The following is a 26910-nucleotide window of genomic DNA, read 5'->3' as shown; positions in this document are numbered from 1 at the left end:
GAGAAACTCAGCCTCTGCCCCAGGATGAGAGAGAGGAGAGGGAGATAGAGAGAGAGAGTGAGAGAGATTTCCCAGCCACTGCCCCAGGCCCAGAGAGGAGAGAAAAAAAAAAGCTCTCAGCCTCTGCCCCAACACCAGAAAGAGAGCGAGAAAGAGAGGGAGGTGGGAGAGAGAGAGAGAGAGACATAGAGAAAGAAAGGGAGAGAGAGATTTTCCGGCCTCTGTCCCAGGATCATATAGAAATAGAGAGAGAAACTCGGCTTCTGCCCCAGGATGAGAGAGAGGAGAGGGAGATAGAGGGAGAGGGTGAGAGAGATTTCCCAGCCACTGCCCCAGGACCAGAGAGGAGAGAGAAAAAAAGCTCTCAGTTTCTGCCCAAACACCAGAAAGAGAGCGAGAAAGAGAGGGAGAGGGAGGGAGAAAGAGAGTTCCCAGCCTCCGTCCCAAGACCAGATAAAAATAGAGAGAGAAACTCAGCCTCTACCCCACTATGAGAGGAGAGGGAGATAGAGTGAGAGAGAGAGACTTTCCACCCTCTGCCTCAGGACCAGAAAGAGAGAGAGAGAGACTGTTCCCAGCCTCTGTCCCAGGACCAGAAACTCTCATTCTCTGCCCCAGGACCAGAAAGAGAGAGAGGAAGAGAGAGAAAGAGATGCACAGAGAGAGAGAGAGAGTTCCCAGCCTCAGTCCCAGGACCAGAAAGAAATAGAGAGAGAAACTCAGCCTCTGCTCCAGGATGAGAGAGAGGAGAGGGAGATAGAGATAAATAGATGAGAGAGAGAGAGAATCACTTCCCAGTCTCTGCCCCAGGACCAGAGAGAGAGAGAGTGAGAGAGAAAAAGAGAGAGAAATGAGAGAGAGAGAGAGAGAGAAAGGGTGAGAGAGAGAGAGTTCCCGGCCTCTGTCCCAAGATCAGATAGAAATAGAGAGATAATAATGTTAGTATTTGTTAAGCGCTTACTATGTGCAGCGCACTGTTCTAAGCGCTGGGGTAGACGCAGGGAAATCAGGTTGTCCCACGTGGGGCTCACAGTCTTCATCCCCATTTTACAGATGAGGGAACTGAGGCACAGAGAAGTGAAGTGACTCGCCCACAGTCACACAGCTGACAAGTGGCAGAGCCGGGATTCGAACTCATGGCCTCTGACTCCAAAGCCCCTGCTCTTTCCACTGAGCCACGAGAGAAACGCAGCCTCTGCCCCAAGATGAGAGAGAGGAGAGGGAGATAGAGAGAGAGAGAGACTTCCCAGCCTCTGCCCCAGGACCAGAGAGAAGGAGAGAGAGAATAAAACTCTCAGCCTCTGCCCCAGAACCAGAAAGAGAGAGAAAAAGAGAGGGAGGGAGAGAGAGAGAGGGAGGGAGTTCCCACCCTCTGCCCCAGGACCAGCTAGAAATCGAGAGGGAAAAAAAAACCTCTTAGCCTCTGCTCCAGGACCAGAAAGAGAGAGCAAGACAGAGAGAGAGAAAGTTCCCACAGCCCCTGCCCCGGGACCAAACAGAAATAAAAAGAGACACTCAGCCTCTGCCCTAGGATGAGAGAGAGGAGAGGGAGATAGAGAGAGAGATAGAGAGAGAGAGAGAGCGAGAGTTCCCAGCCTCTGCCCCAGGACCAGAGAAAAAGAGAAAGAGAAAGAGAAAATAGCCTCTGTCTCGGGGAAGAGAGAGAAACTCTCAGTCTCTGCCCCAGGATATGAGGGGGTTCATTCATTCATTCATTCAATAGTATTTATTGAGCGCTTACTCTGTGCAGAGCACTGGACTAAGCGCTTGGAATGGACAATTCGGCAACAGAGAGAGACCGTCCCCGCCCAGTGACGGGCTCACCGTCTAATGCGGGGAGACGGATGGACAAAAACAATAGCGATAAATAGAATCAAGGGGATGAACATCTCATTAACAACATAAATAGGGTCATCAAAATCTATACAGATGAGCGGACGAGCAGAGTGCCGAGGGGAGGGGAAGGGAGAGGGGGAGGAGCAGAGGGAAAGGGGGGGCTCAGTCTGGGAAGGCTTCCTGGAGGAGGTGAGGGTTGGGGGAGAGAGAGAGACTTCCCAGGCTCTGACCCAGGACTGAAAGAGAGAATCTCTCAGTCTCTGCACCAGGATTGATGTTGGTATTTGTTAAGCGCTTACTAATAATGTTGGGATTTGTTAAGCGCTTACTATGTGCCGAGCACTGTTCCAAGCGCAGGGGTAGATACAGGGTCATCAGGTGGTCCCACGAGCGGCTCACAGTTAATCCCCATTTTCCAGATGAGGGAACTGAGGCCCAGAGAAGTCAAGTGACTTGCCCACAATCACACAGCTGACAAGGTGCAGAGGTCCAGTGCAGCGCACTGTTCTGGGGGAGACGCGGGGGAATCAGGTTGTCCCACGTGGGGCTCCCGGTCTTCATCCCCATTTTCCAGGTGAGGTCACCGAGGCCCAGAGAAGTGAAGTGACTCGCCCCCAGTCGCCCAGCTGACGAGTGGCGGAGCCGGGATTCGAACTCATGACCTCGGCCGCCAAAGCCCACGCTCTTTCCACCGAGCCACGCTGCTTCTCTGATGGGATGATGGGATGAGAGAGAGGGAGAGGATGAGAGAGAGACAGAGACAGAGGGAGAGAGAGACATCCCAGCCTCGCAGGACCAGAGATGAAGAGAGAGAGAGATTCTCAGCCTCGACCCCAGGACCAGAGAGAAAGGAAAAAAGAGAGAGACAGAGAGAGCGTCTCTCCCCAGGCCGTTTCTCAGGCCGTGCCCCGCTCCAGCCTTCTCTCTTGACCCGGTGGCCCTTGAAATGAGGAAGGAAGGAAGGCAGGCCGGAGGGCGGGCACTCCGGCTTCCTCTTTGGCCTCCCCCTCATCCTTTCCCTGCCCCTGCCTCCTGTCCCACCCCAGCGGTGCGCTGTTGTGCGGTACGCTGCGGCGGGACGTGGTGCGCGAGCCTGGGGGCCATCAGCCCCGTGGAGAACCGGGAGTCCGAAGGCCCGAGCTCCCGGCCTGGGATCCGAAGGGTCATGGGTTCCGATCCCCCGCTCTGCCGCTTGTCGGCTGTGGGACCTTGGGCAGGACGCTTTACTTCTCTGGGCCTCATCTGGAAAACGGGCGGTTGAGACTGTGAGCCCCGGGTGGGACAGGGCCCGGGTCCCACCTGATGACCTCGTGTCTACCCCGGGGCTCGGAACAGTGCTTGGCACAAAGTCAGCGCTTAACAAGTACCGTAATAATAATAATTATCATTATTCCGGAGGCTCGCCTTCCCCAGGGGTCTCTGCTCCGTCACCTGGGGGAAGGCACCTCATTCCTCTGGGCCTCCATGTCTTCGTCCACAAAAAGGGCATTTCGAGGCCTAGCGGATGGGGCCCGGGCCTGGGGGTCGGAAGGACCTGGGTTCTAATCCCGGCTCCGCCGCTTGTCCGCTGCGTGACCTGGGGCGGGTCACGTCTCTGGGCCTCAGTTCCCTCATCTGGAAAATGGGGATGAAGACCTCGAGCCCCACGTGGGACAGGGACCGTGTCCAACCCGACCAACCCCTATCTCCTCCAGCACTTACTACGGTGCCTGGCACATAGTAGGCGCTTAACAAATACCGCAGTTATCATCATTATAATCCCTGTTCTCCCTCCCCCTTAGACTGTGAGCCCCATGTGGGACAGGGACTGTGTCCGACCTGATCAGCTCATATCTACCGCAGCACTTGATACAGTGCCCGGCACATAGTAGGCGCTTAACAAATACCACAATTATTATTATTATTATTATTATTATTAATAATCTCTGTTCTCCCTCCTTCTTAGACTGTGAGTCCCATGAGGGGCAGGTCCTGTATCTGATTAGCTCCCTCAGTGTCTAGTACAGTGGTTGGAACCTAGTAAACCTTAACCACAGTGTGGCTGGGGAAACAGCGTGGCTCAGTGGCAAGAGCCCGGGCTTGGGAGTCAGAGGTCATGGGTTCGACTCGCGGCTCTGCCCCTTGGCAGCTGTGTGACTGTGGGCGAGTCACTTCGCTTCTCTGGGCCTCAGTGACCTCAGCTGGAAAATGGGGATTAAAACTGTGAGCCCTATGTGGGACAATCTGATCACCCTGTATCCCCCCAGCGCTTAGAACAGTGCTTTGCACATAGTAAGCGCTTAACAAATACCACCATAATTATTATTATTATTCTCTGAGCCGCCCGTCCTGCTTCCCGGACAGACCTGGGAGTCAGAAGGATCTGGGCTCTAACCCCGGTTCCGCCCCCTCATCTGTGTCATCTTGGGCAGGTCATTTCACTTTTCCGGGCCGCAGTTCCCTCATGTGGAAAATGGGGATGAAGACTGGGAGTCCCACGTGGGACAGGGACCGTGTCCAGCCTGATTAGCTTGTAAAAAATAAAAAGTAAACCGTGGTATTTGTTAAGCGCTTACTATGTGCAAAGCACCGTTCTAAGCGCTGGGGGATACAAGGTGATCACGTTGTCCCACGTGGGGCTCACAGTTTTAATCCCCATTTGACAGATGAGGTCACTGAGGCCCAGAGAAGTGAAGTGACTTGCCCAAGGTCACACAGCTGACTAGCGGCAGAGCCGGGATTAGAACCCGTGACCTCGGACTCCCAAGCCCGCGCTCCTTCCACTGAGGCTTGTATCTTCCACAGCAATTAGAACAGCGCTTGGCGCACCGAAAGCGCTTAACAAATACCGCAAAAAGACGAAAGACCGTCTGGAAAGAAAAAGGGGGAAAAAAGAAAGCAGGACAAGGGCCGCTGCGGACCAGAGGCTTCTGGGAACTATACGATCTGACCCACCAGTCGTCCATTTTGGGACTGTACATAGTAAGCGCTCAATAAATACCACGGGCGGCGATGGTCGGAAAACGCGGTTCCCATTTCGGCAAACCAGACCAGCCGATTCCAGCTCCTCTTCTCCCTTTCCCCCGCGGCCCCCCCGTCTGAGCGGAAGGGAAGAAAGGAGGCAGGAGAAGCAGGGTGGCCTAGCGGGTAGAGCCCGGGAGTCAGAAGGACCTGGGTTCTAATTCCGGCCTCTCCACGCGGCTGCTGGGTGACCTTGGGCCGGTCGCTTCACTTCTCTGGGCCTCAGTTCCCTCATCTGTCAAGTAGGGATTGAGACTGTGAGCTCCACGTGGGATTAAGTGCCCAGATGGAGGCCGGGCACTGTTCTAAGCGCAGGGGTAGATACTACGTCATCGACTTGTCCCGCGTGGGGCTCGCGGTCTTAATCCCCATTTTCCAGATGACGTATCTGAGGCACAGAGAATAATGATCCTAATACTAATATTGGTATCTGTTAAACTCTTATATGTGCCGAGCACTCTCCTAAGCGCCGGGGGTGATACAAGGTCGTCAGGTTGTCCCCCGTGGGGCTCCCAGTCTTCATCCCCATTTTCCAGAGGAGGGAACTGAGGCCCGGAGAAGTGACGTGACTTGCCCACGGTCACACAGCTGACAAGTGGCGGGGCCGCGATTCGAACCCATGACCTCTGATTCCACAGCCCGTGCTCTTTCCACTGAGCCTCGCTGCTCACAGGGGACAGGGACTCTACGTCCGACTCGATTTGCTTGTATCCGTCCCAGCGCTTAGGCCAGTGCCTGGCACGTGGTGAGCGCTATTGTTATTATAAGTGTGAGTGGAAAATACAGCACGTGAAGCACTTACTATGTGCCAGACACTGCGCTAAACGCTGGGGTAGAGACCAGCTAACCAGGCTGGACCCAGTCCCTGTCCCACATGGGGCTCACGGTCTTCATCCCCATTTTCCAGATGAGAAGGGCCATGACTTGTCCGAGGTCACACGGCAGAGGGGCGGCGGAGCCGGGATTAGAACCCGGGGCCTTCGGACTCCCGGGCCCGGGCTCTACCCACTAGGCCACGCTGCTTGCTTGCTTGATTACGGAGGTGCGTGAATGGGTCCGTTCGGGCAGCGTGGGCTCAGTGGAAAGAGCACGGGCTCTGGAGTCGGAGGTCATGGGTTCGAATCCCTGCTCCGCCACTTGTCAGCTGTGTGACCGTGGGCGAGTCACTGAACTTCTCTGGGCCTCAGTTCCCTCATCTGTAAAATGGGGATGAAGACCGGGAGCCCCACGTGGGACAACCTGATTCCCTTGTGTCTCCCCCAGCGCTTAGAACGGTGCTCTGCACGTAGTAAGCGCTTAACAAATACCAACGCTATTTACTGAGCGCCTTCCTGTGTGCAGAGCACCGTGCTAAGCGCTTGGGAGAGGACACTAAGGGGACACATACCCCGCCCAGAACGAGCTCACGGTCTAGAGGGGGAGACAGACTTTAATAGAAATAAATATATCGATATTGACGCGTCGTCCTGTACACGCCAGACTGTCCTCTTGTGGGCTGAGGAGGCCGTTTATTGTCGTACTGGACTCTCCCAAGCGCTTACTGATAACGTTGGTATTTGTTAAGCGCTTACTAGGTGCCAGGCACTGTTCTAAGCGCCGGGATAGAGAGGAGCAGCGTGGCTCAGTGGCAAGAGCCCGGGCTTGAGAGTCAGAGGGCGGGAGTTCGAATCCCCGCTCCGCCGCTCGGCAGCTGGGTGACTTGGGGGAAGCGGCGCGGCTCAGTGGAAAGAGCCCGGGCTTGGGAGTCAGAGGTCGCGGGTCCGAATCCCGGCCCGGCCGCCCGGCCGCCGACCGTGAGCGAGTCACTTCACTTCTCTGGGCCTCGGTGACCTCATCTGGAAAACGGCAGTGAAGACCGTGAGCCTCACGGGGGACGACCCGATCACCTCGCATCTCCCCCGGCGCTTAGAACGGTGCTCGGCGCATAGTAGGCGCTTCACGGATGCCGGCGTTATTATTATTTGGGCAAGCCACTTCACTTCTCCGGGCCTCCGTTCCTTCATCTGGCAAATGGGGATGAAGATTGGGAGCCCCACGGGGGACCATCTGATGACCTCGTATCTCCCCCGGCGCTTAGAACAGTGCTCGGCGCCTAGTGAGCGCTTACCGAACACCAACCTTACCGTTATTATTACGAGCCACCCGGGGCCCGGCCCACCATTTTCCAGATGAGGTCGCCGAGAGGCACAGAGAGGTGAGCCGGCTTGCCCGAGGTCACGCAGCCGACAGGCGGCGGAGCCGGCGTTCGTCCCTCCATCCCACCGTATTTATGGAGCGCCTGCTCCGGGCGGAGCGCTGTGCTGAGCGCTCGAGCGCCGCACCGAGAACCCGGGCCCACCTCCCGGGCCCCGCCTCCTGCCGCCGGGCCCCGCACCCGGTAGGAGCCCGGTCGGTGACGACCGGTCGGATCCGGGTGTCAAGGCGGGGCCTGGCGCGTCTCCCCCCCCAACAGGGACACGGACGTCCACACGGTAGCCTCGCTGTTCAAGCTGTACCTACGGGAGCTGCCCGAGCCCGTGGTCCCCTGGAGCCAGTACGAAAGCTTCCTGCTCTGCGGCCAGCTGCTGGACAACGACAGGCCCAAGGTACCGGCCGTCGCCCCCTTTCCCGGCCTCGCCACCCCGGGGTCCCCGGGGACGCTCGCTCGGGGCGGCTGGGGCGCTCTACTGATGATAACGTTGGTATTGGTTGAGCGCTGACTCTGTTCAGCGCGGCTCGGCGGGCAGAGCCCCGGCTTGGGAGTCAGAGGCCACGGGTTCGAGTCCCCGCTCTGCCCCCTTGTCAGCTGGGCGACCGGGGGCAGGTCACTTCGCTTCTCTGGGCCTCAGTCGCCTCATCCGGAAAATGGGGATGAAGACCGGGAGCCCCACGGGGGACAGCCTGAATACTCTCTATCTCTGCCACTTGTCGGCCGTGTGACCGTCGGCCAGTCACTCCACTTCTCTGGGCCTCGGTTCCCTCATCTGTAAAAGGGGGATGGAGACCGGGAGCCCCACGGGGGACGACCCGATTCCCCCGTGTCTACCCCAGCGCTTAGAACGGTGCTCGGCACATAGTAAGCGCTTAACAGATACCAACGTTATTATTATTATTACCCCAGCGCTTAGAAGAGTGCTCTGCACCTAGTCAGCACTTACAAATACCGATATTATTATTATTATTATTATTCTAAGCCCCGGGGGAGATGCGGGGTCATGGGGTTGTCCCACGTGGGGCTCACCCTCTCCCTCCCCGTTTTACAGACGAGGCACCGAGAAGTGAAGTGACTTACCCACAGTCAGGCAGCGGACAGGCGGTGGAGGCGGGATTAGAACCCGTGACCTCTGCCTCCCTCACCTGGGCTCTTGCCATAGTAATGTTGGTATTGGTTGAGTGCTTACTATGTGCCGAGCACTGTTCTAAGCTCTGGGGGAGATACAGCGTGACTCAGTGGCAAGAGCCCGGGCTTGGGAGTCAGAGGTCATGGGTTCGAATCCCGGCTCTGCCACTTTTCGGCTGGGTGACCGAGGGCAGGTCACTTCCCTTCTCTGGGCCTCAGTGACCTCATCTGGAAAATGGGGATTAAGTCTGTGCGCCCCAAGTGGGACGACCCGATGACCCTGTATCTCCCCCGGCGCTTAGAACGGTGCTCTGCACATAGTGAGCGCTTAACAAATGCCAACATCTTTTTTTATTATTGTGCCAAGCACTGTGCTAAGCGCTGAGGGGAAGACAAGGTGATGAGGTGGTCCCCCGTGGGGCTCACAGTCTCCGTCCCCGTTTTCCAGATGTGGGAACTGAGGTCCAGAGAAGTGAAGTGACTTGTTCAAAGTCTCACCGCTGGCCAGTGGCAGAGCCCGGGATTAGAACCCGCGACCTCTGACTCCCGAGCCCGGGCTCGACCTTCTGACCGCCAGGCCCGGGCTCGAGCCACTCCGCCACGGGGCCATGGTGGTTCCGTTGGGGGCGACGAGCACCACGTCGGAGCAGGCGGCCGGGGGGCCGGATCATGATAATCGTGGCATCTGTTAAGCGCTCACTATGTGCCCGGCACTGTACCGAGCGCTGTGCTGGTTACAGGTGATTCGGGTCGGACCCGGACCCCTTCCCGCCAGGGCCTCAAAGTCTTCATCCCCGATCGTGAGCGCTCAATAAATCCTACTGAATGAATGAATGAACGAATGAGGAAACTGAGGCCCAGAGGAGTGAAGAGACTTATCCAAGGTCAGGCGGCGGCGAGGCGACAGAGCCGGGACGAGAAGCCAGGTCCTTCTGACTCCCAGCCCGGGCTCTGTAGCCCCTAGGCCTCAACGCTTAGGGAGCAGCGTGGCTCAGTGGCAAGAGCCCGGGCTTGGGAGTCAGAGGTCGCGGGTTCGAATCCCGGCTCCGCCGCTCGTCAGCTGGGTGACTTTGGACCAGTCCCTTCACTTCTCTGGGCCTCAGTTCCCCCATCCGGAAAATGGGGATGAAGACAGTGAGCCCCACGTGGCCTGATGACCTCGTATCCCCCGCAGCGCTGAGAACAGTGCTTGACACATAGTAAGCGCTTATCGAGCGATTTGTCCATTCCAAGCGCTTAGTACAGTGCTCTGCACATAGTAAACGCTCAATAAATACTATTGAATGAATGAATGAATACCAACATTATCATTCTGTGGAAACTGGCCCCCGGGGGAGGCGGCGGGGGGTTAGCCTGGGTTCGCCAACCCCGTCCTGACTACTTACTGGCCGTCCTTAGGGTCACGAGGAGCTGCTGAAGCAGGTGTCGGACCTCCCCAGAGATAATTACAACCTCCTGAGCTACATCTGCAGGTAGGCCTCCCCGACACCCCGGGGCGGAGAGGGGCCGAGGGGCGGATGAGCATTGGGGGAGCACTGGCTAGGAGGAGCACTGTGTGCGAGGAGCCCGGAGGGGAGCACTCTCTAGGATGAGCGTGCAAGGGAGTCTTCTAATAATAATAATAATAATAATAATAATGTTGGTATTTGTTAAGCACTTACTACGTGCTGAGCACCGTACTAAACGCTGGGAGAGATACGGTGTAATCAGGTTGTCTCATGTGGGGCTCCCAGTCTTCATCCCCATTTTCCAGATAAGGTAACTGAGGCCCCGAGAAGCGAAGTGACTCGCCCACGGTCACCCAACTGACAAGTGGCAGAGCCGCGATTTGAACCCATGACCTCAGGTTCCCAAGCCCGGGCTCTTTCCACTGAGCCACGCCGCTTCTAGACCTTGAGCCGGTCGTCGGGCAGAGATCGACTCCCTCCGTTGCCCAATTGCGCTTTCCAAGCGCTTAGCAGAGTGCTCTGCACACAGTAGGCGCTCAGTAAATACGACCGGATGAGTGAGGGGGAGCGTTGTCCAGGATGAGCCTCAGCCCCAGAGCGCTTGAGTTCAGATCCGTCATTGATTCATTTGTATCATTCATTCCTGCATTCGGTAGTATTTATTGAGCGCTTACTATGTGCAGGGCACTGGACTAAGCGCTTGGAACGGACCATCGGGCAACAGATGGAGAGACGATCCCTGCCCAACGACGGGCTCCCGGTCTAAATGACGTTTCGATATCCGTCTCCCGCCCTCTGGACTTTGCAGCTCGGAAAAGCTTTCGGCTTCTGTGGGTTCTAATCCCGGCTCCGCCACTTGTCCGCTGTGTGACCTTGGGCAAGTCACTTCACTTCTCTGGGCCTCAGTTCCCTCATCTGTAAAAATGGAGATTTAAAACGGTGAGCCCCACGTGGGACAGTCCGATGACCCCGTATCTCCCCCAGCGCTTAGAACAGTGCTCGGCACATAGTAAGCGCTTAACAAATATTATTGTTATTATTATTATCGTGGGCAGGGAATGTGTCTGTTTATTGCTGAATTGTCCTCTCCCTGGCGTTTAGCGTTTACTAGTTTAGTACCATTCATTCATTCAATCATTCATTCATTCAGTGGTATTTATTGAGCGCCTTCTGTGTGCAGAACACTGTACTAAGCGCTTGGAAAGCACGATTCGGCAGCAGATAGAGACAGTCCCTGCCCAACGAGGGGCTGTATGTGCCAGGCACTGTTCTAAGCACTGTGGTAGACAGGAGCTAATCAGGTCCCTGTCCCCTGTGGGGCTCCCAGTCTTAAGATGAGGAAACCGAGGCCCAGAGAAGTGAAGCGACCAGGCCAAGGTCCCACAGCAGACAAGCGGCGGAGCCGGGATTAGAACCCAGGTCCTCCTGACGCCCAGGCCCGGGCTCTACCCACTAGGCAACGCCGCTTCCCGTGGGTTGGTTGTGGATAGTTGGATGGGAGGATGAACAGGTTCACTCATTCAATTCATTCGGTCGTATTTATTGGGCGCTTACTGTGTGCAGAGCACCGTACTGAGCGCTTGGGAGAGGACAACAGGAAGCAGACCCTTTCCTTGCCTACAACGAGCTGACGGTCGAGGGGAGAAGACAGGCGTTAGTAGAAGTAAAGAAATGACAGATAGGGATATACATGTTGTAGAGCTGGGAGGGGAGATATTATTCACCTGATCGTATTGGGCGCTTACTGTGTGCAGAGCACTGTACTGAGCGCTTGGGAGAGGACAATACAGAAATAAATAATAAAAATGAAGACGATGGCATTCGTTAAGCGCTTACTACGTGCCAAGCGCCGTTCTAAGCGCTGGGGGAGATACAAGGTCGTCGGGTCGTCCCACCGGGGTTCACAGTCTCCATCCCCATTTTCCAGATGAGGGAACCGAGGCCCAGAGAAGTGAAGTGATTAGACCGTGAGCCCGTCACTGGGCAGGGATGGTCTCCATCTGTTGCCGCACTGTCCATTCCAAGCGCTTAATACGGTGCTCTGCACACAGTAAATGCTCAATAAATACTATCGAATGAATGAGTGAAGTGACTGGCCCAAGGTCACACAGCAGTCAGGTGGCGGAGCGGGGATTAGAACCCACAACCTCTGACTCCCAAGCTCATTCCCTGCCCAGAAGGAGCTGACAGTCTCGAGGAGGGGGAGATGACATGAATAAAAATAAATAAATGAGGGAGGTGGACGTAGGCGGGCGCGGGGCCGGGAGGGGGGGATGAAGAAAGGGAGCGAGGCGGGGCGACGCGCGGGAGGAGAGGGACGGAGGGCGCGGTCAGGGAAGGCTTCGGGGAGGAGGTGGGCTTTCGATAAGGCTTCGGAACGGGGGGGAGAGGAAACGCCGGTGGAAATTCTAACCGTCCCGCCCGGGGGCGGGCGGCCACGGGGCAGGTTTCTGCACGAGATCCAGCTGAACTGCCACGTCAACAAGATGAGCGTGGAGAACCTGGCCACCGTCATCGGCGTCAACCTCATCAGGCCCAAAATCGAAGATCCCGCCACCATCATGAGAGGTACGAGGTGCCCCTCGCCATATTATGCGTCATGATCGTTATGAGGGTGGTACTTGTTGAGCGCTTACTGTGGGGCCGGCGCCGGGCTAAGCGCCGGCCGGGGGGGGACCCACGCCAATCGGGTGGGACGCGGTCCCCGGCCCACGCGGGGCTCGGCGTCTCGGTCCTCATTTTCCCCACGAGGGCACTGAGGCGCGAGAAGTGACCTGCCCGAGGTCACACGGCAGACGAGGGGCGGAGCCGGGATTAGAACCCGGGACCTTCCGACTCCCAGGCCCGGGCTCTACCCACTAGGCCCCGCTGCTTCTCGTGTTAATAATAACGTTGGTATCTGTTAAGCGCTTCCTACGTGCCGAGCACCGTCCTAAGCGCTGGGGGAGATACGGGGTCATCGGGTCGTCCCGCGGGAGGCCCACAGTTAATCCCCATTTTACAGATGAGGGAACTGAGGCTCAGAGAAGTGAAGTGACTCGCCCACAGTCACACAGCTGACGAGTGGCAGAGGTTAATAATAACGATGGCATTTGTTAAGCACTTCTTATCCGTCAGGCACTGTACTAAGCGTTGTGTGAGAAGCAGCGGGGGCTAGCGGATAGAGCCCAGGTCTGGGAGTCAGAAGTCACGAGTTCTGATCCCGCTCTCCCTTCTCTGCTGTGTGACCTTGGGCAAGTCACTTCATTCATTCATTCATTCAATCGTATTTCTTGAGCGCTTATTATGTGCAGAGCACTGTACTAAGCACTTGGAATGGACAGTTCGGCAGCAGATAGAGACCGTCCCCGCCCAGTGACGGGCTCACGGTCTAAACTTCATTTCTTTGAGCCTCGATTCCCTCCTCTGTAAAATGGGGATGAAGACTTGGAGCCCCGTGCGGGACAGGGACCGTCCCTGACGAATACAAGCGAATCAGGTTGGCCACAGTCCCCGTCCCACACGGGGCTCACGATCTCCATCCCCACATTGGGGAAGCAGCGCGGCTCAGTGGAAAGAGCCCGGGCTTCGGAGTCGGAGGTCATGAGTCCGACTCCCGGCTCTGCCCCTTGTCAGCTGGGTGACTGCGGGCGAGTCACGTCACTTCTCTGGGCCTCGGTTCCCTCATCTGGCAAATGGGCATGAAGACCGGGAGCCTCACGTGGGACGACCTGATGACCCTGCACCTCCCCCAGCGCTTAGAACGGTGCCCCGCACCTAGTAAGCGCTTACCGACTACCGACATTTATTTATTTATGATTTATATTACAGATAAGGTCAGTGAGGCCCAAGGAGGTGAAGGGACTTGTCCAAGGTCACGCAGTAAAGTGGCAGGGGCAGGATTAGAACCCAGGACCTTCTGGCTTCCAGGTTTTAGCCACCAGGCCACGCTCCTTCTCTATAAATATGATCGATCGACTCAGTGAGTGCTCAGTAAATCAGACCGTGAGCCCATCCCTGGACAGGGATGGTCTCCGTCCGTTGCCGAATTATACATTCCAAGCGCTCAGTTCGGTGCTCTGCACGTATAAGCGCTCAATAAATACTATTGAACGAACGAATGAATACGATCGATCGATCGACAGATGGATGGATCCGCATCCCCCGGCTTCCCAAAGCCCGCGTTCCCCAATTTGCCAGGGGCTCGCTGGGATCGCGGGAATGCGGCGTCCCTGGGGAACGTCCTGGGATCTGAGAAGGGGGGATGCTCCCCCGACGACCATCTGCGCCCTCCGATCTCTGCCCTCTGGCCACAGCGCGTAGCACAGAGCGGCCCTTCGCTCTCCGGCCCCCTGTGCTCAATCAGTGGTATCCATCGGGCGCCGACCGTGTGCAGGACACTGTACCGAGCACTGAGTGAATGAACGACGCAGGGCCTTTTGGCAGCTGTGGCCTACGGTGGGGGAGCCGGTTCGTCGGGAACGTTGTGGTGCATCGAGGGCGAGAAGGACCCTCCCCGCGAAACGTGGCTCGGGCCAGACGGAGATCCAGGGTCTGGAGGCGGGGCGGAGGCCCGGCTGCGTCCTAGACGCCCCCCCCCCCCCCCGCGGACCCCCCCAACTGCCTGTCCTCTCCCCTCAGGGACCCCTCAGATCCAGCGGGTGATGACGGCGCTGATCAGCGACCACGAGGTGCTGTTCCCCAAGTCGAAGGACGAGCCCCCGTCCCCGCCGGCCCAGAAGAACGACCCCAAGAAACCGCCGGTGCCCCGCAGCTCGGTGGGCTGGGACGCGGCCGAGGACCCCGGCCCCCTGCCCCACGCCCGCGGCTTCGGCCCCACGGTGAGGGCTGCCCCGCCGTCCCTCCTCTCCCCCGACCCCTGCCCCGAACAAGGCCCCCCCTCCTCGCACCCCACCACCCTCCCCGCTTTCGAACCCTTCTACTAATAATAGATGGTGTTTGTTAAGCGCTTACTAGTAATGATAATGTCGCTATCGGTTAAGCGCCCACTATGTGCCGAGCACCGTCCTGAGCGCTGGGGGAGATACGGGGTCATCGGGTTGTGCCTCGTGAGGCTCACGGTCCCCATCCCCATTTTGCAGATGAGGTCACCGAGGCCCAGAGAAGTGAAGTGACTCGCCCACGGTCACCCAGCTGACGAGTGGCAGAGCCGGGATTCGAACCGAGCCCGGGCTCTTCCCACTGAGCCGTGCTGCTTCTTATTACGTGCCAAGCACCGTTCTGAGCGCTGGGGGAGTCACACGAGGTCATGGGGTTGTCCCACGGGGGGCTCACAGCCTTCATCCCCATTCGACAGACGAGGTCACCGAGGCCCAGAGAAGCCAAGTGGCTTGTCCGAGGTCGCACGGCAGACGAGCGGCGGAGCCGGGATTAGAACCCGTGATTTCTGACTCCCGAGCCCGGGCTCTTTCCGCTGAGCCACGCTGCTTCTCTTGTGGAAGGCCCACCTCCTCCAGGAAGCCTTCCCTGACTACGCCCTCCTCTCCTCTTCTCCCGCTCCCTTCCGCTTCGCCTCGCTCCCTTTCTCCCTCCCCCCTCCCGGCCCCGCGCCGCTTACGTCCGCCTCCCTCATTTATTTCTTTCTATTCCTTTCCGTCTCCCCGTCTGGGCTTCAACCTCGCCGTGGGCAGGGAACGTGTCTGTTTATTGTTCTGTCGGACTCTCCCGAGCGCTTACTACGGTCCTCTGCACCCCGAAGCGCTCGAGAGGTACCGTCGCCGTTGACGATGGTTTCCACCGTCCTCCCGCTCCGTCCTTTCCGTCAGTCGAGCGTATCTATTGAGCGTTTACCGTGGGCAGAGCCCTGGACCGAGCGCCTGGGAGAGTCCGATACGGTAAGCGCTCAATGCATACGATCGAATGAATGGAGGAATGAGTGGCTCAGCGCTTGGGAGAGGGAAGGAGAAGGGAAAGAGGAGTGGGTTAGTAAGGGGTTAGTAGGGGGAAATAATAATAATAATAATAATAACGATAATGGTACTTCTGAAGCGCTTACTGTGTGCCAAGCACTGTTCTAAGCGCTGAGGGAGATCGGGTTTATCAGTTTAGACCCAGTCCCTGTCCCCCGTGGGGCTCACCCTCTTAATCTCCGTTTTACAGACGAGGGAACTGAGGCCCAGAGAAGTGAAATGACTTGCCCAAGGTCACACAGCAGACTCGTGGCGGAGCCGGGATGAGAATCCGGGTCCTCTGGCTCCCGGGCCCGCGTCCCTGCCACTTGGCCACGCTGCTTGATAGTGATGGTACTTGTGAAGCGCTTACTATGTAGTACTGTGTACTACACTGTACTTTATTATGTGGTATAACAATAATAATAATAATGATGATATTTGTTAAGCGCCGAGCGCTGATCTAAACGCTGCGGGGGGATACTAGGATTTCAGATTGTCCCACGAGGGGCTCACAGTCTTCGTGCCCATTTAACAGATGAGGGAACTGAGGCCCAGAGAAGCGAAGCGACTTGCCTCGGGTCACACAGCTGACAAGTGGCGGAGGCGGGATTAGAACCCACGACCTCCGACTCCCAAGCCCGGCCCCTTGCCACTAGGCCGCGCTCCTCTTCTCTCCTCTCTTATTCTGGGTTGTGAGTACCGAAACGTTCAGGTGGCCGAGGCGTGCCGAAATGGCGGTTATTAATGGCATTTATTGAGCGCCTACTTGCGCACGGAGCCCTGTACTGAGCGCTTGGGAGAGAAGAATAAACATAACGAGCTTACAGTCCAGACCGACCCACTGAAAGCGGCTCCCAGGCCCGGGCTCTTCCCAGCACTTCGAAGAGCGCTCACGCTGACCCCGACGCTTCTCCCCTAGGCGAGCGACGCGGTGGCGAGCGGCCCCGGCGGCCCTCTCCGAGGCGGCGTCGACCCCGGGGAGAACGGCCAAGAGCGGGACCGACCCGAGGCCTGGAAGCTGCAGTCCAGGAAGAGGACCCAGACCCTTCCCAACCGGAAGTGCTTCCTGTCCACCGCCATCCAGGAGGGTCAGGGGGTCAAGGCGGAGATCTTCGACAACGAGTTCTGGTCCCCCTCGCCCGACCCCAAGGCCGGCGGGGGACACAAGCGGACGTTGTCCCAGGATCTGGGCGCCACCTCGGACTCGGGGTGGACTTCGACCCGCCGTCCCTCGTCCCCCCCGGCCGAGGAGGCCGCCGAGGGTCCCCGGGGGTCCCCGGGGGCTTCCCGGGGGCCCCCGGGGGGCTCCGGGGAGGACCCCCGGGAGGGAGGGGCCCCGGAGGAGGACCTGAACCGGCTCACCCTGCAACTGAGGATGGAAATCGAGAAGCAGAAAAAGGACTTCGAGGAGCAGATTAAGGGGTAAGGACACCTAAGCCAGCGGCCGGCTCATTCGTTCCACCTTTGAGTCTGTTCATCCTCTTGATTCTGTTTACCGCCATCGTTCTCGTCCGTCCGTCTCCCCCGATTCGACCGTGAGCCCCTCGGAGGGCAGGGACCCTCTCGATCTGTTCCCGATTTGTCCATTCCAAGCGCTCAGTCCAGTGCTCTGCACACAGTAAGCGCTCAATCAATACTACTGAATGAATGATGATGATCACGATGACGACGGTATTTGTTAGGCGCTTACTGTGTGCCAGGCATTTCATTCATCCGCTCAGTAGTCTCTATTGAGCGCTTACGATGTGCAGAGCACTGTACTAAGCGCTTGGAACGGACAGTTCGGCAACAGAGACCATCCCTGCCCAGTGACGGGCTCGCGGTCTTATCGGGGGAGACCGACGGCGGAGCGAAAGAGAACGGAACAAAAACGAGTCCACAGTATCGCGATATACTGTACGGAGCGCCGGGGTGGATACGAGGAAAGAGAGTCGGACCCGGTCCCTGTCCCACGTGGGGCTCCCGGTCGCCATCCCCATTTTCCAGAGGAGGGGACTGAGGCCCAGAGAGGTGAAGAGACTTGGACAAGGTCACCCAGCGGACAAGGGGCGGAGGTGGGGGATTAGAACCCGTGACCTTCTGACTCCCAGGCCCGGGTTCTAGCCACTAAGCCCCTCTGCTTCGTATTGACGGAGCGCTTACCGTGTGCGGAGCACTCGAGTGAGCCCTTGGGAGAGCACGGTAGAAGAAAAAATGGACATACTCCCTGCCCACAATGAGCTGACGGTTCAGAGAGGGGGACGGACACGAAGAGAAAGAAATAAATGAGGGAGGTGGACGTAAGCGGATGTGGGGCCGTGGGGTTGTGGGGATGAGGAAAGGGAGCGAGGCGGGGGGACGCGGAAGGGAGAGGGAGAAGAGGAGAGGAGGGCGTAGTCAGGGAAGGCCTCCTGGAGGAGACGGGCCTGCAATAAGGCTTTGAAGGAGGGGAGAGGGATCGTCTGTGGGATTAGAGGAGGGAGGGCAGAGGCGGGACGCGGGCCGGGGGTCGGCGGCGGGCCGGGCGAGCCGGAGGCCCGGGGAGGAGGCGAGCGGAGGAGGAGGAGCGCGGCGGGCGGCCCGGGGTGGAGGAGGAGGAGAGGAGGGAGGGGAGGCCGGAGGGGGCCGGGGGACGGACGGGCTTTAGAGCCGACGGGGACCGGTTTCTGTTTGACCCTGAGCTGGATGGGCAACCCCCGGAGGGTCTCGAGGAGCGGGGAGACGTGGACCTGAACGTTTTTGTAGGAAAACGATGCGGGCGGCAGAGTGAAGTACGGACCGGAGTGGGGAGAGACGGGAGGCAGGGAGGTCGGCGAGGAGGCCGATGCAGGAATCCAGGCGGGAGAGGATGAGGCACTGGATGAACGTGGGAGCCTTTCGGATGGAGAGGAATAGGAATGTGAAGCGACTTTACTAAACACCCATGAGTATCGTTGAACGCTCCACTACAGGGCCCCTGCCTCAATACCAGCGCTTAGTACAGAGACGGGAACACAGTAAGGGCTTAACAGTACCATAAAAGACCAAAACAACAGAAACAAAACCCAGGGAAAATCTAGGGCAGCGTGACAGGCGGTGTGGCCCAGTGGACAGAGCCCAGGCCCGGGAGTCGGGAGACGGGGCTTCCAGTCCCAGCTCTGCCACGGCCTTGCTGTGTGATCTCGAGGAACCCACTTGACCTCTCCGTGCCCCCAGTTGGCACGTGTAGAGTGAGGATAAGGTCTCGCCTCTCCCTCCCTCTCAGACTGTGAACCCTGGGTGACGCGGGGTTTGATGACCTTGTCTCTACCCCAGCGGTTAGCACGGGGCTGGGCACAGTGCCTGCCGACAGACGGCTACTCTTCTCCTCTCTCAGAGCCTTAGCGAAGGCCCGCCTCCTCCCAGAGGCCTTCCCTGACTGCACCCCCCCCCTCCTCTTCTCCCTCTCCCTTCTGCGTCGCCCCGTCTCCCTCCCTCTCTTCATCCCCCCTCCCGGCCCCGCACCACTTACGTCCATATCCCTAATTTAGGTTTTTATATTAATGTCTGTCTCCCCAACCCTAGACTGTGAGCTTGTTGTGGGCAGGGAATGTGTCTGTTTAATAATAATAATAATAATAATAATGATTATAATAGTATTTGTTAAAGGCTCCCTATGTGCCAATCACTGTTCCAAGTGCTGGGGTGAATAGGGGTGTCCCACATGAGGCTCACGGTCTTAATCCCCCTTTTCCAGATGAGGCAACTGAGGCACAGAGAAGTCAAGTGACTCACCCAAAGTCACACAACTGACACGTGGCGGAGGCGGGATTAGAATTCATGACCTCTGACTCCCAAGCCCAGGCTCTTGCCACTAGGCCACGCCGCTCCTCTATTGTTTATTGTTTTATTGTCCTCTCCCACGCGCTCTGCACACAGTAAGGGCTCAATAAATACAATCGAATGCCATCGTTACTAGGACACACACTCTGCAATTTAAGTCCTTTTTAAACCTTGAAAAGACCTCGAATTTGGTGAGCATTTTTAAATACTCTACATTTATTCCCCCGGTGCTTGTAGGGAGTAATATAACGACGTACAAATCTACACAATAGTATACAAATACACAAATAGTACAGACAAGCAGTGAAAAGAACCCAGGCCTGCGAGTCAGAGGCTCTGGGTTCGAATCCTACCTTGGCCACTTGCCTGCTGTGGGACCTTGAGCGAATAGCTTCGCTTCTCTGGGCCTCAGTTCCCTCATCTTAAAAACCTCATTCCTTCATTCAGTCGAATTTATTGAGCGCTTACTCTGTGCAGAGCACTGTACTAAGCGCTCGGAAAGGACAGTTGGGCAACAGATAGAGACAGTCCCTGCCCAACAACGGGCTAATGGGGATTCAGTACCTGTTTTCCCCTCCTGCTTACAGTGTGAGTCCCATGTGGGGCCTGATGATCTTGTGTCTATCCCGGCGTTTAGAACGGTGCTTGGCACATAGTAAGCGCTTTACGAATATTACCGTTCTTCTTCTTAACGGCTTCATTTCTCTGGGCCTCAGTTTCGTCACCCGTGAAATGGGCTACCGTATTTATTCTCCCTCCGAAACCGAGAGAGGGACTTGGCCCAATCTGATTACCTCGTCCCTACCCCGGCGCTGAGCACGGTATTTGGCTCATAGTAAGCACTCAACCGAAACCCCAGTGTGCAGCCGTGGGGTCCCTGCCCGGCCCGCGGAGGCCGGGCCCGCCGCGAGCGGGGAAAGATGGAGTAGGCCGGAGGGTGTAAGACCCACGAGGAACAACGTGGCTTAGTGGTTAGCGCCGGGGCCTGGGAGTCGGAAGGACCTGGGCTCTAATCCTCCACCACTTATAGGCTGGGCGACCTCGGACAAGTCACTTCACTCCTCCGAGCCTCTGTTCCGTCATCTGGAAAATGAGGATTAAGACTGGGAGCCCCATGTGGGACAACCTCATTACCTTGAATCTACCCCAGAGCTTACAGCAGTGCTTGGCGCAGAGTAAGCGCTTAATAAACACCGTTATTATTATTATTACAAGTTAATCAGGCTGGATAGAATCCCCGTCCCTTATCAGGCTCACCACCTCAGGAGGAGGGAGACTAGATATTGAATCCCCATTTTACAGATGAGGAAACTGAGGCCCAGAGAATGATAATAATGATGATGGTATTCGTTCATTCATTCGTTCAATAGTATTTATTGAGCGCTTACTATGTGCAGAGCACCGGACCGAGCGCTCGGAACGAACGAGTCGGCGACAGATGGAGACGGTCCCCGCCCTCCGACGGGCTCACGGTCCGATCGGGGGAGACGGACGGACGAGGACGACGGCGATAGATAGAGTCGAGGGGAAGGACGTCTCGTAGAGACGACGGCGACGAAATAGGATCGAGGCGATGTACGTTTCGTTAACGGAATGAATAGGGTGACGAAGATACAGACGGTCGAGCGGACGAGGACGGTGCCGAGGGGACGGGAAGGGAGAGGGGGAGGAGCGGAGGGAGATGGGGGGAGAAGAGGGTTAAGTTGAGGAGAGGTGAAGGGGGGGCGGTAGAGGGAGTAGGGGGAGAAGGGGAGCTCAGTGTGGGAAGGCCTCTCGGAGGAGGTGAGCTGTAAGCAAGGATTTGAAGAGGGGAAGAGAATCGGTTCGGCGGAGGCGAGGAGGGAGGGCCTTCCGGGACCGCGGGAGGACGCGGCCCGGGGGTCGACGGCGGGACGGGAGAGACCGAGGGCGGGCGGCGGAGGAGCGGAGCGTGCGGGGTGGGCGGTGGAAAGAGAGAAGGGAGGAGAGGTGGGAGGGGGCAGGGTGACGGAGAGCCTCGAAGCCTAGAGTGAGGAGTTTTCGTTTGGAGCGGAGGTCGACGGGCGACCACCGGAGGTGTTTAAGAAGGGGAGTGACGGGCCCAGACCGTCTCTGCGGGAAGATGAGCCGGGCGGCGGAGTGAAGGATAGACCGGAGCGGGGAGAGACGGGAGGAAGGGAGATCGGAGAGCAGGCTGACACGATAATCCAGCCGGAATATTATGAGAGCCCGTACCGGTAAAATAGGCGTTTGGGTGGAGAGGAGAGGGCGGATCTTGGCGATATCGTCAAGGTGAAACCGGCAGGTCTCGGTAACGGATAGGATGCGTGGGGTGAACGAGAGAGACGTTAAGCGCTTACCACGTGCCAAGCACTGTTCTAAGCGCTGGGGGAGATACAAGGTGTTCAGGTTGTCCCAGGTGGGGCTCACCGTCTTCAATCTCCATTTTCCAGATGAGGGAACTGAGGCACAGAGAAGTGAAGTGACTCGCCCAGAGTCACGCAGCAGACGAGTGGCAGATCCGGGATTCGAACCCAGGTCCTCTGGCTCCCAGGCCCGGGCTCTACCCACTAGGCCACGCTGCTTCCCGTTAACGGTCTAGAGAGAATTTCCAGTTTACGATCTCCCTTCCCTAAAGCTTGGATTTGCCCCCTTGATTCACCGCACCCTCAGCCCCACGGCACTTATGTCCCTTTCCCTCTCTAGACTCTAGAAGGTCATGGGTTCTAATCCTGCCTCCACCATTTGCCTGCCGTACGCTGCTGCGTCAGCCGGGGCAAGTCGTTTCACGTCTCTGCGCCTCCTCGGCCTCATCTGGAAAACGGGGATTGAGTTCGTGAGCCCCACGTGGGACGGGGACCGCGTCCGACCCGATTCGCTCGGATGGAGCCCAGCGTTTAGTACGGTGCCCGGCACGCAGAAAGTCATTGGCAATTATTACTGTTATTATTATTATTAGACTGTAAGCTCCTCGTGGACGGGTAGTGTGTCTGTCAACTCTGTTGTACTGTCCTCTCCGGGGCGCTTAATACGGAGCCTGCCCAACTGAGCGCCCAATAACCCTTTAGGAGGGTTTTAAAATGATGGAATCGTTAGTGAATTTCCAAGATGGGTCAATGCTAGAGTGGAGTCCGGATAGACTCCGTGGCTTCGCCGTCTATGCAGGTGATTGGGTGTTCCAGGGCCTTCTTCCGCTAGTTGGTCACTTTGAAGCGGGGAAGAGTTCCATATGATACCCGTGCTATTTCTTAATAATAAAGTTGGTATTTGTTAAGCGCTTACTATGTGCAGAGCACTGTTCTAAGTGCTGGGGGAGATACAGGGTGATTAGGTTGTCCCACATGAGGCTCAGTCTTAATCCCCATTTTACAAATGAGGTGACTGAGGCACAGAGAAGTTACGTGACTTGCCCACAGTCACACAGCTGACAAGTGGCATTTCTTAAGCGCTTACTACGTGCCGGGCACTGTTCTAAACACTGGGGAAGATCCAAGCTAATCAGGTTGGACCCGGTGTCCGTCCCCCATGGGGCTCACAGTCTCCATCCCCATTTTACAGATGAGGGAACTGAGGCCCAGGGAGGTGAAGTGACTGGCCCAAGGTCACGCAGCAGGCAAGCGGCAGAGCCGGGATTAGAACCCAGGTCCTCCTGACTCCCAGGCTCTATCCACTAGGCCACACTGCTTCTGTATTGTCATCTGGTTGCCCTGCCCTGTGATTAATCCATCAATGGGATTTAATGAGTATTCTGTGCAAAAGCACTGTACTGAACGTTTGAGAGAGTCCAGTAGGGTTAGTAATTCGGGACAGAAGCCTCTCTCTCCTCCGGAGTGTAAGCTCATTTTTTTGTTTTTTGTTTTTTGAATGGTATTTGTTAAAGGGCTTACTATGTGTCAGACAGTGTACTAAACGCTGGGGTGGATCCAAGCTAATCGGGTTGGACCCAGTCCCTGGCCCACACGGGCCTCACGGTCTTCATCCACGCTTTACAGATGAGGTAACTGAGGCACAGGGGAGTGAAATGATTTGCTCAAGGTCGCACAGCAGACGAGCGGCAGAGCGGGGATTAGAACCCAGGTCCTTCTGACTCCCAGGCCCGGGCTCTTTCCACAAGTCCTCGAGGCTTCTCACAGGGGGCAGGGAACATGTCTGCTCTCCTTTGACCCCCCGAGTTCCCTCCGGTTATCTCCCCCTCTCCCTCCTACCTTTCCTCTCCAAACCCCCCGAACGAGTCGTCTCCACCCTCTGACTCCAATCCCTCTCCTCGATCCTCTCCCGGCCCCCCTCCGATCCGGCTCCCGTCCCCTCCGCCCCACAGAATCGGCCCTCTCGGAGGTCGCCGACGAGCTCCTTCTCGCCGAATCCGACGGCCTCTACTCCACCCTCGTCCTCCTCCGCCTCTCGGCCGCCTTCGACGCCGCGGACGGCCCCCTCCTCCCGGAAACGTTCTCCAACCTCGGCTTCGTTGCTCGTCCGGGTCTCCTCGGGGGGCTCCTCCTCCGCCTCCCACCCCCTCACCGTGGGGGTCCCTCGAGGCTCGGTTCCGGCTCCCCCTCTCTTCTCCATCTCCACCCCCTCCCTCGGAGAACTCACGCGCTCCCACGGCTTCGACTCCCGCCTCTGTGCGGATGATTCCCAGATCCCCATCTCCAGCCCTTCTCTCTCTCCCTCTCTCCAGTCTCACATCTCCTCCCGCCTCCAAGACATCCCTACTTGGGTGTCCTCCTCAAACTTAAACGTGTCCAAAACAGAGCTCCTTATCCTCCCACCCAATCCCTGTCCCCTCGCTCACTTTCCCATCTCTGTTGAAGGCACCACCCTCCTTCCTGTCTCACGAGCCCGTAACCTTGGCGTCATCCTTGATTCCTTTCTCTCATTCAACCACATATTCGATCCATCACTGAATCCTGTCGGATCCACCTTCACGACATGGCTATAATCCGCCCTTTCCTCTCCGTCCAAACGGCTACCAACGTTAATCCAATCCCTCATCCTCTCCCTCCTGGATGACTGTCTCAGCCTCCTCGCCGACCTCCCCGCCTCCTGCCTCTCCCCACTCGGGTCCATGCTTCACTCTGCCGCCCGCATCATTTTTCTACAGATACATTCAGTCCTGGTTTCCTCACTCCTCAAGACCCTCCAGAGGTTGCCCATCCACCTCCGTATCCAACAAAATCTCATCACCATCCGTTTTAAAGCCCGTCCATCCACCGGCCCCCTCCTCCCTCCCCTCCCTCCTCTCCTCCTCCTCCACCCCGGGCCGCGCACTCCGCTCCTCCGCCGCCGCTCGCCTCCTCCCCGGGCCTCCGGCTCGCCCGGCCCGCCGTCCGCCCCCTGCCCGCGTCCCGCCTCTGCCCTGGACGCCCTCCCTCCTCCAATCCCACACACGATCCCTCTCCCCCTCTTCAAAGTCTTATTTCAGGCCCACCTCCTCCCAGAGGCCTTCCCTGACTAAACCCCTCCTTTCCTCTTCTCCCCCTCCCTTCCGCGTCGCCCCGACTCGCTCCCTTTCTTCATCCCCCCTCCGGGCCCCGCACCGCTTACGTCCATCTCCCTCATTTCTTTATTTCTATTTCACATCTGTCTCCCCCTCTAGACTGTCGGCTCACTGTGGACAAGGAATGTGTCTGTTACATTGCCGTACTGTCCGCTCCCAAGAGCGTCGCCCGGTGCTCTTTACCCACTGAGCAGTCAATAAATAGGATCGATTGATTGAATTCTGTTGTATTATCTTCTCCCAAGCTTATAGTCCATTAGAGTCAGTCAGTAAGTCAGTTAATCGTATTTATTGAGTGCTTACCATGTGCAGAGGGCTGTACTGAGCGCTTGGGAGCGCACAATCTAACAGACACATTCCCTGCCCACCACGAGCTTACAGTCAAGAGGGAGAGACAGACATTTATTCATTCATTCAATAATTGAGCGCTTACTATGTGCAGAGCACGGTACTAAGCGCTTGGAATGGACAATTCGGCGACAGATAGAATTCATTTGTATAATTAAAGAATTAGTCGTATTTATTGAGCGCTTACTGTGTGCAGAGCACCGTACTACGGGCTTGGGAGAGGACAGTCTGACAATATAACAGACACATTCCCTGCCCACATTGAGTTTACAGTCTAGAAGGGGAGCCAGGCTTAATATGTTCAATAAATCTGTTACCGATTTGTACATTCCAAGTGTTTAGTACAGTGCTCTGCACATAGTAAGCGCTCAATAAATACTGTTGAATAAATCAGTCAATCGTATTTATCGAGCGCTTACTGTGTGCAGAGCACTGTACTAAAGGCTTGAGAGAGGACGGCTGTAAGAATTGAACAGGCACATTCCCTGCCCACAGCGAGCTGACAGTCGAGAGGGGGAGAGAGACATGAGTAGAAATAAATAAATGAGAGATACGGACATTAGTGTGGGGCTGAGAGGGGGGGATGAATGAAGGGAACGCGTCAGGGCGACGCAGAAGGGACAGGGAGAGGAGGAAAGTGGGGCTTAGTCAGGGCAGCACATAGTGAGCGCTCAATAAATCCCATCCATTCGTCCCTTCAATCGTATTCATCGAGCGCTTACTGTGCGCCAAGCGCCGTGTTAAGGACCTGGTCCGCTGCCGGACCGACGGATTGACTGTGTCCGTGTCTCCCGACGACAGCTTGCAGAAGGAGAACTTCGAAGTCTGGACCAAAGTGTTGCATCTGACTCAGGAGACGAAAAAGGAGCGGGAGAAGCTGTCGGCTCTGGAGGCCAAGCTGCAGGACGCGGAGCGGGCCCGGGAGGAGGCCGAGAAGAAGAACAAGGTTCTCGAAGAGGAGATGGAGAAGTTCCTCAAATCCGCCCCGGCTCCCTGATTTCCAGAGATCCGGCCGGGAACCCCGAAACCCGGGCCCGATCTCGTCCTCTTCCCCACCCTCCCCCTCCTCCTCCTCCTTTTCAGCGCGGCCTGGCGAAACGGTGAGGCCCAATGGCTAGAACCCGGGCCTGGGAGCCGGGTTCTAATATCCGCTCCTCCACCCGTCCGCTGAGTGACCTCGGGCAAGTCGCCTCGCTTCTCTGGGCCTCAGTTCCTTCATCTGGAAAATGGGGTTGAAGACCGGGAGTCCCAGGTGGGACAAGCAACCCGACTTGCTTGTATCCTCCTCAGCGCTTAGTGCAGGGCCTGGCGCATAGTAAGCGCTTATTGCCGCAACTATTATGATTATTAGTCCCCGTCCTCAACGCCGGGCCCCGGAGGAGAGTTGGGGATAGGGTGGTTGGAAAGGGAAAGGGGCGGTTTCCCCCTTCAGGCCTCGCTGGAGTGGGGGGCTCACCTACGGACCCTCGAGACTCTCACCACTCCCCACCCGCCCCCCCGGGCTGACCCAGAAACCCAGATGGCTCCTCCCTCGATCCCGGGTCCCTCATCCTGGGAGGCCGGGCCGCGGCCGGGGAGGAAGGCCGGTCGAAGCGGAGGCCGCGGAGGACCCGTGGGGGACCAACCGGACACCGGACCGCCGCCCCAGAAATAAGCCGGACGCGTCGCCCTCCGTCCTTGGCCTCGGGGAGACCGAACCCTTTTTTGGGGAGGAAGAGGAGGCCGCTGGTGGGGTGACGGGGCGGGAGCGGAGGAGGATTTTCCCTCGTCGCCGCGGACCTTCCCCCCCTTTCCCCGTTGGGTGCTTAGCGC

At 57.3% G+C, this 26910-nt stretch overlaps 2 protein-coding genes across 2 annotated transcripts in view; both read left to right on the top strand.

Moving 5' to 3' along the window:
* Positions 1 to 16846, top strand: part of LOC120637990 (rho GTPase-activating protein 25-like) — a 48838-nt gene extending 31992 nt beyond the window's left edge. The window contains exons 5-10 of the mRNA XM_039912227.1: positions 7289 to 7421; positions 9554 to 9627; positions 12050 to 12171; positions 14224 to 14423; positions 16414 to 16703; positions 16810 to 16846. Coding sequence (XP_039768161.1) covers positions 7289 to 7421; positions 9554 to 9627; positions 12050 to 12171; positions 14224 to 14423; positions 16414 to 16703; positions 16810 to 16846 — 856 coding nt within the window. The remainder of the gene's footprint in view (positions 1 to 7288; positions 7422 to 9553; positions 9628 to 12049; positions 12172 to 14223; positions 14424 to 16413; positions 16704 to 16809) is intronic.
* Positions 16397 to 26284, top strand: LOC100084194 (rho GTPase-activating protein 25). Its single transcript, XM_029066657.2, has 2 exons — positions 16397 to 16916; positions 25900 to 26284. Exons 1-2 carry the CDS (start codon positions 16870 to 16872, stop codon positions 26093 to 26095), a joined length of 243 nt encoding a protein of 80 aa, XP_028922490.2. The 5' UTR covers positions 16397 to 16869; the 3' UTR covers positions 26096 to 26284.
* The last annotated feature ends 626 nt before the right edge of the window (positions 26285 to 26910 follow it).

The sequence above is a fragment of the Ornithorhynchus anatinus genome, chromosome 5 (assembly GCF_004115215.2).
Source record: "Ornithorhynchus anatinus isolate Pmale09 chromosome 5, mOrnAna1.pri.v4, whole genome shotgun sequence".
Lineage (NCBI taxonomy): Eukaryota > Metazoa > Chordata > Mammalia > Monotremata > Ornithorhynchidae > Ornithorhynchus > Ornithorhynchus anatinus.
Note: the sequence above shows the minus strand (reverse complement) of the source record. Positions and strands in the feature narration are given on the sequence as shown.

Coding starts and splice junctions, on each gene's coding strand:
- LOC100084194 (XM_029066657.2), top strand. CDS start 16,870: ATGGAAATCGAGAAGCAGAAAAAGGACTTCGAGGAGCAGATTAAGGG. Junction 16,917..25,899: donor TTCGAGGAGCAGATTAAGGG/GTAAGGACACCT, acceptor TCCCGACGACAG/CTTGCAGAAGGAGAACTTCG.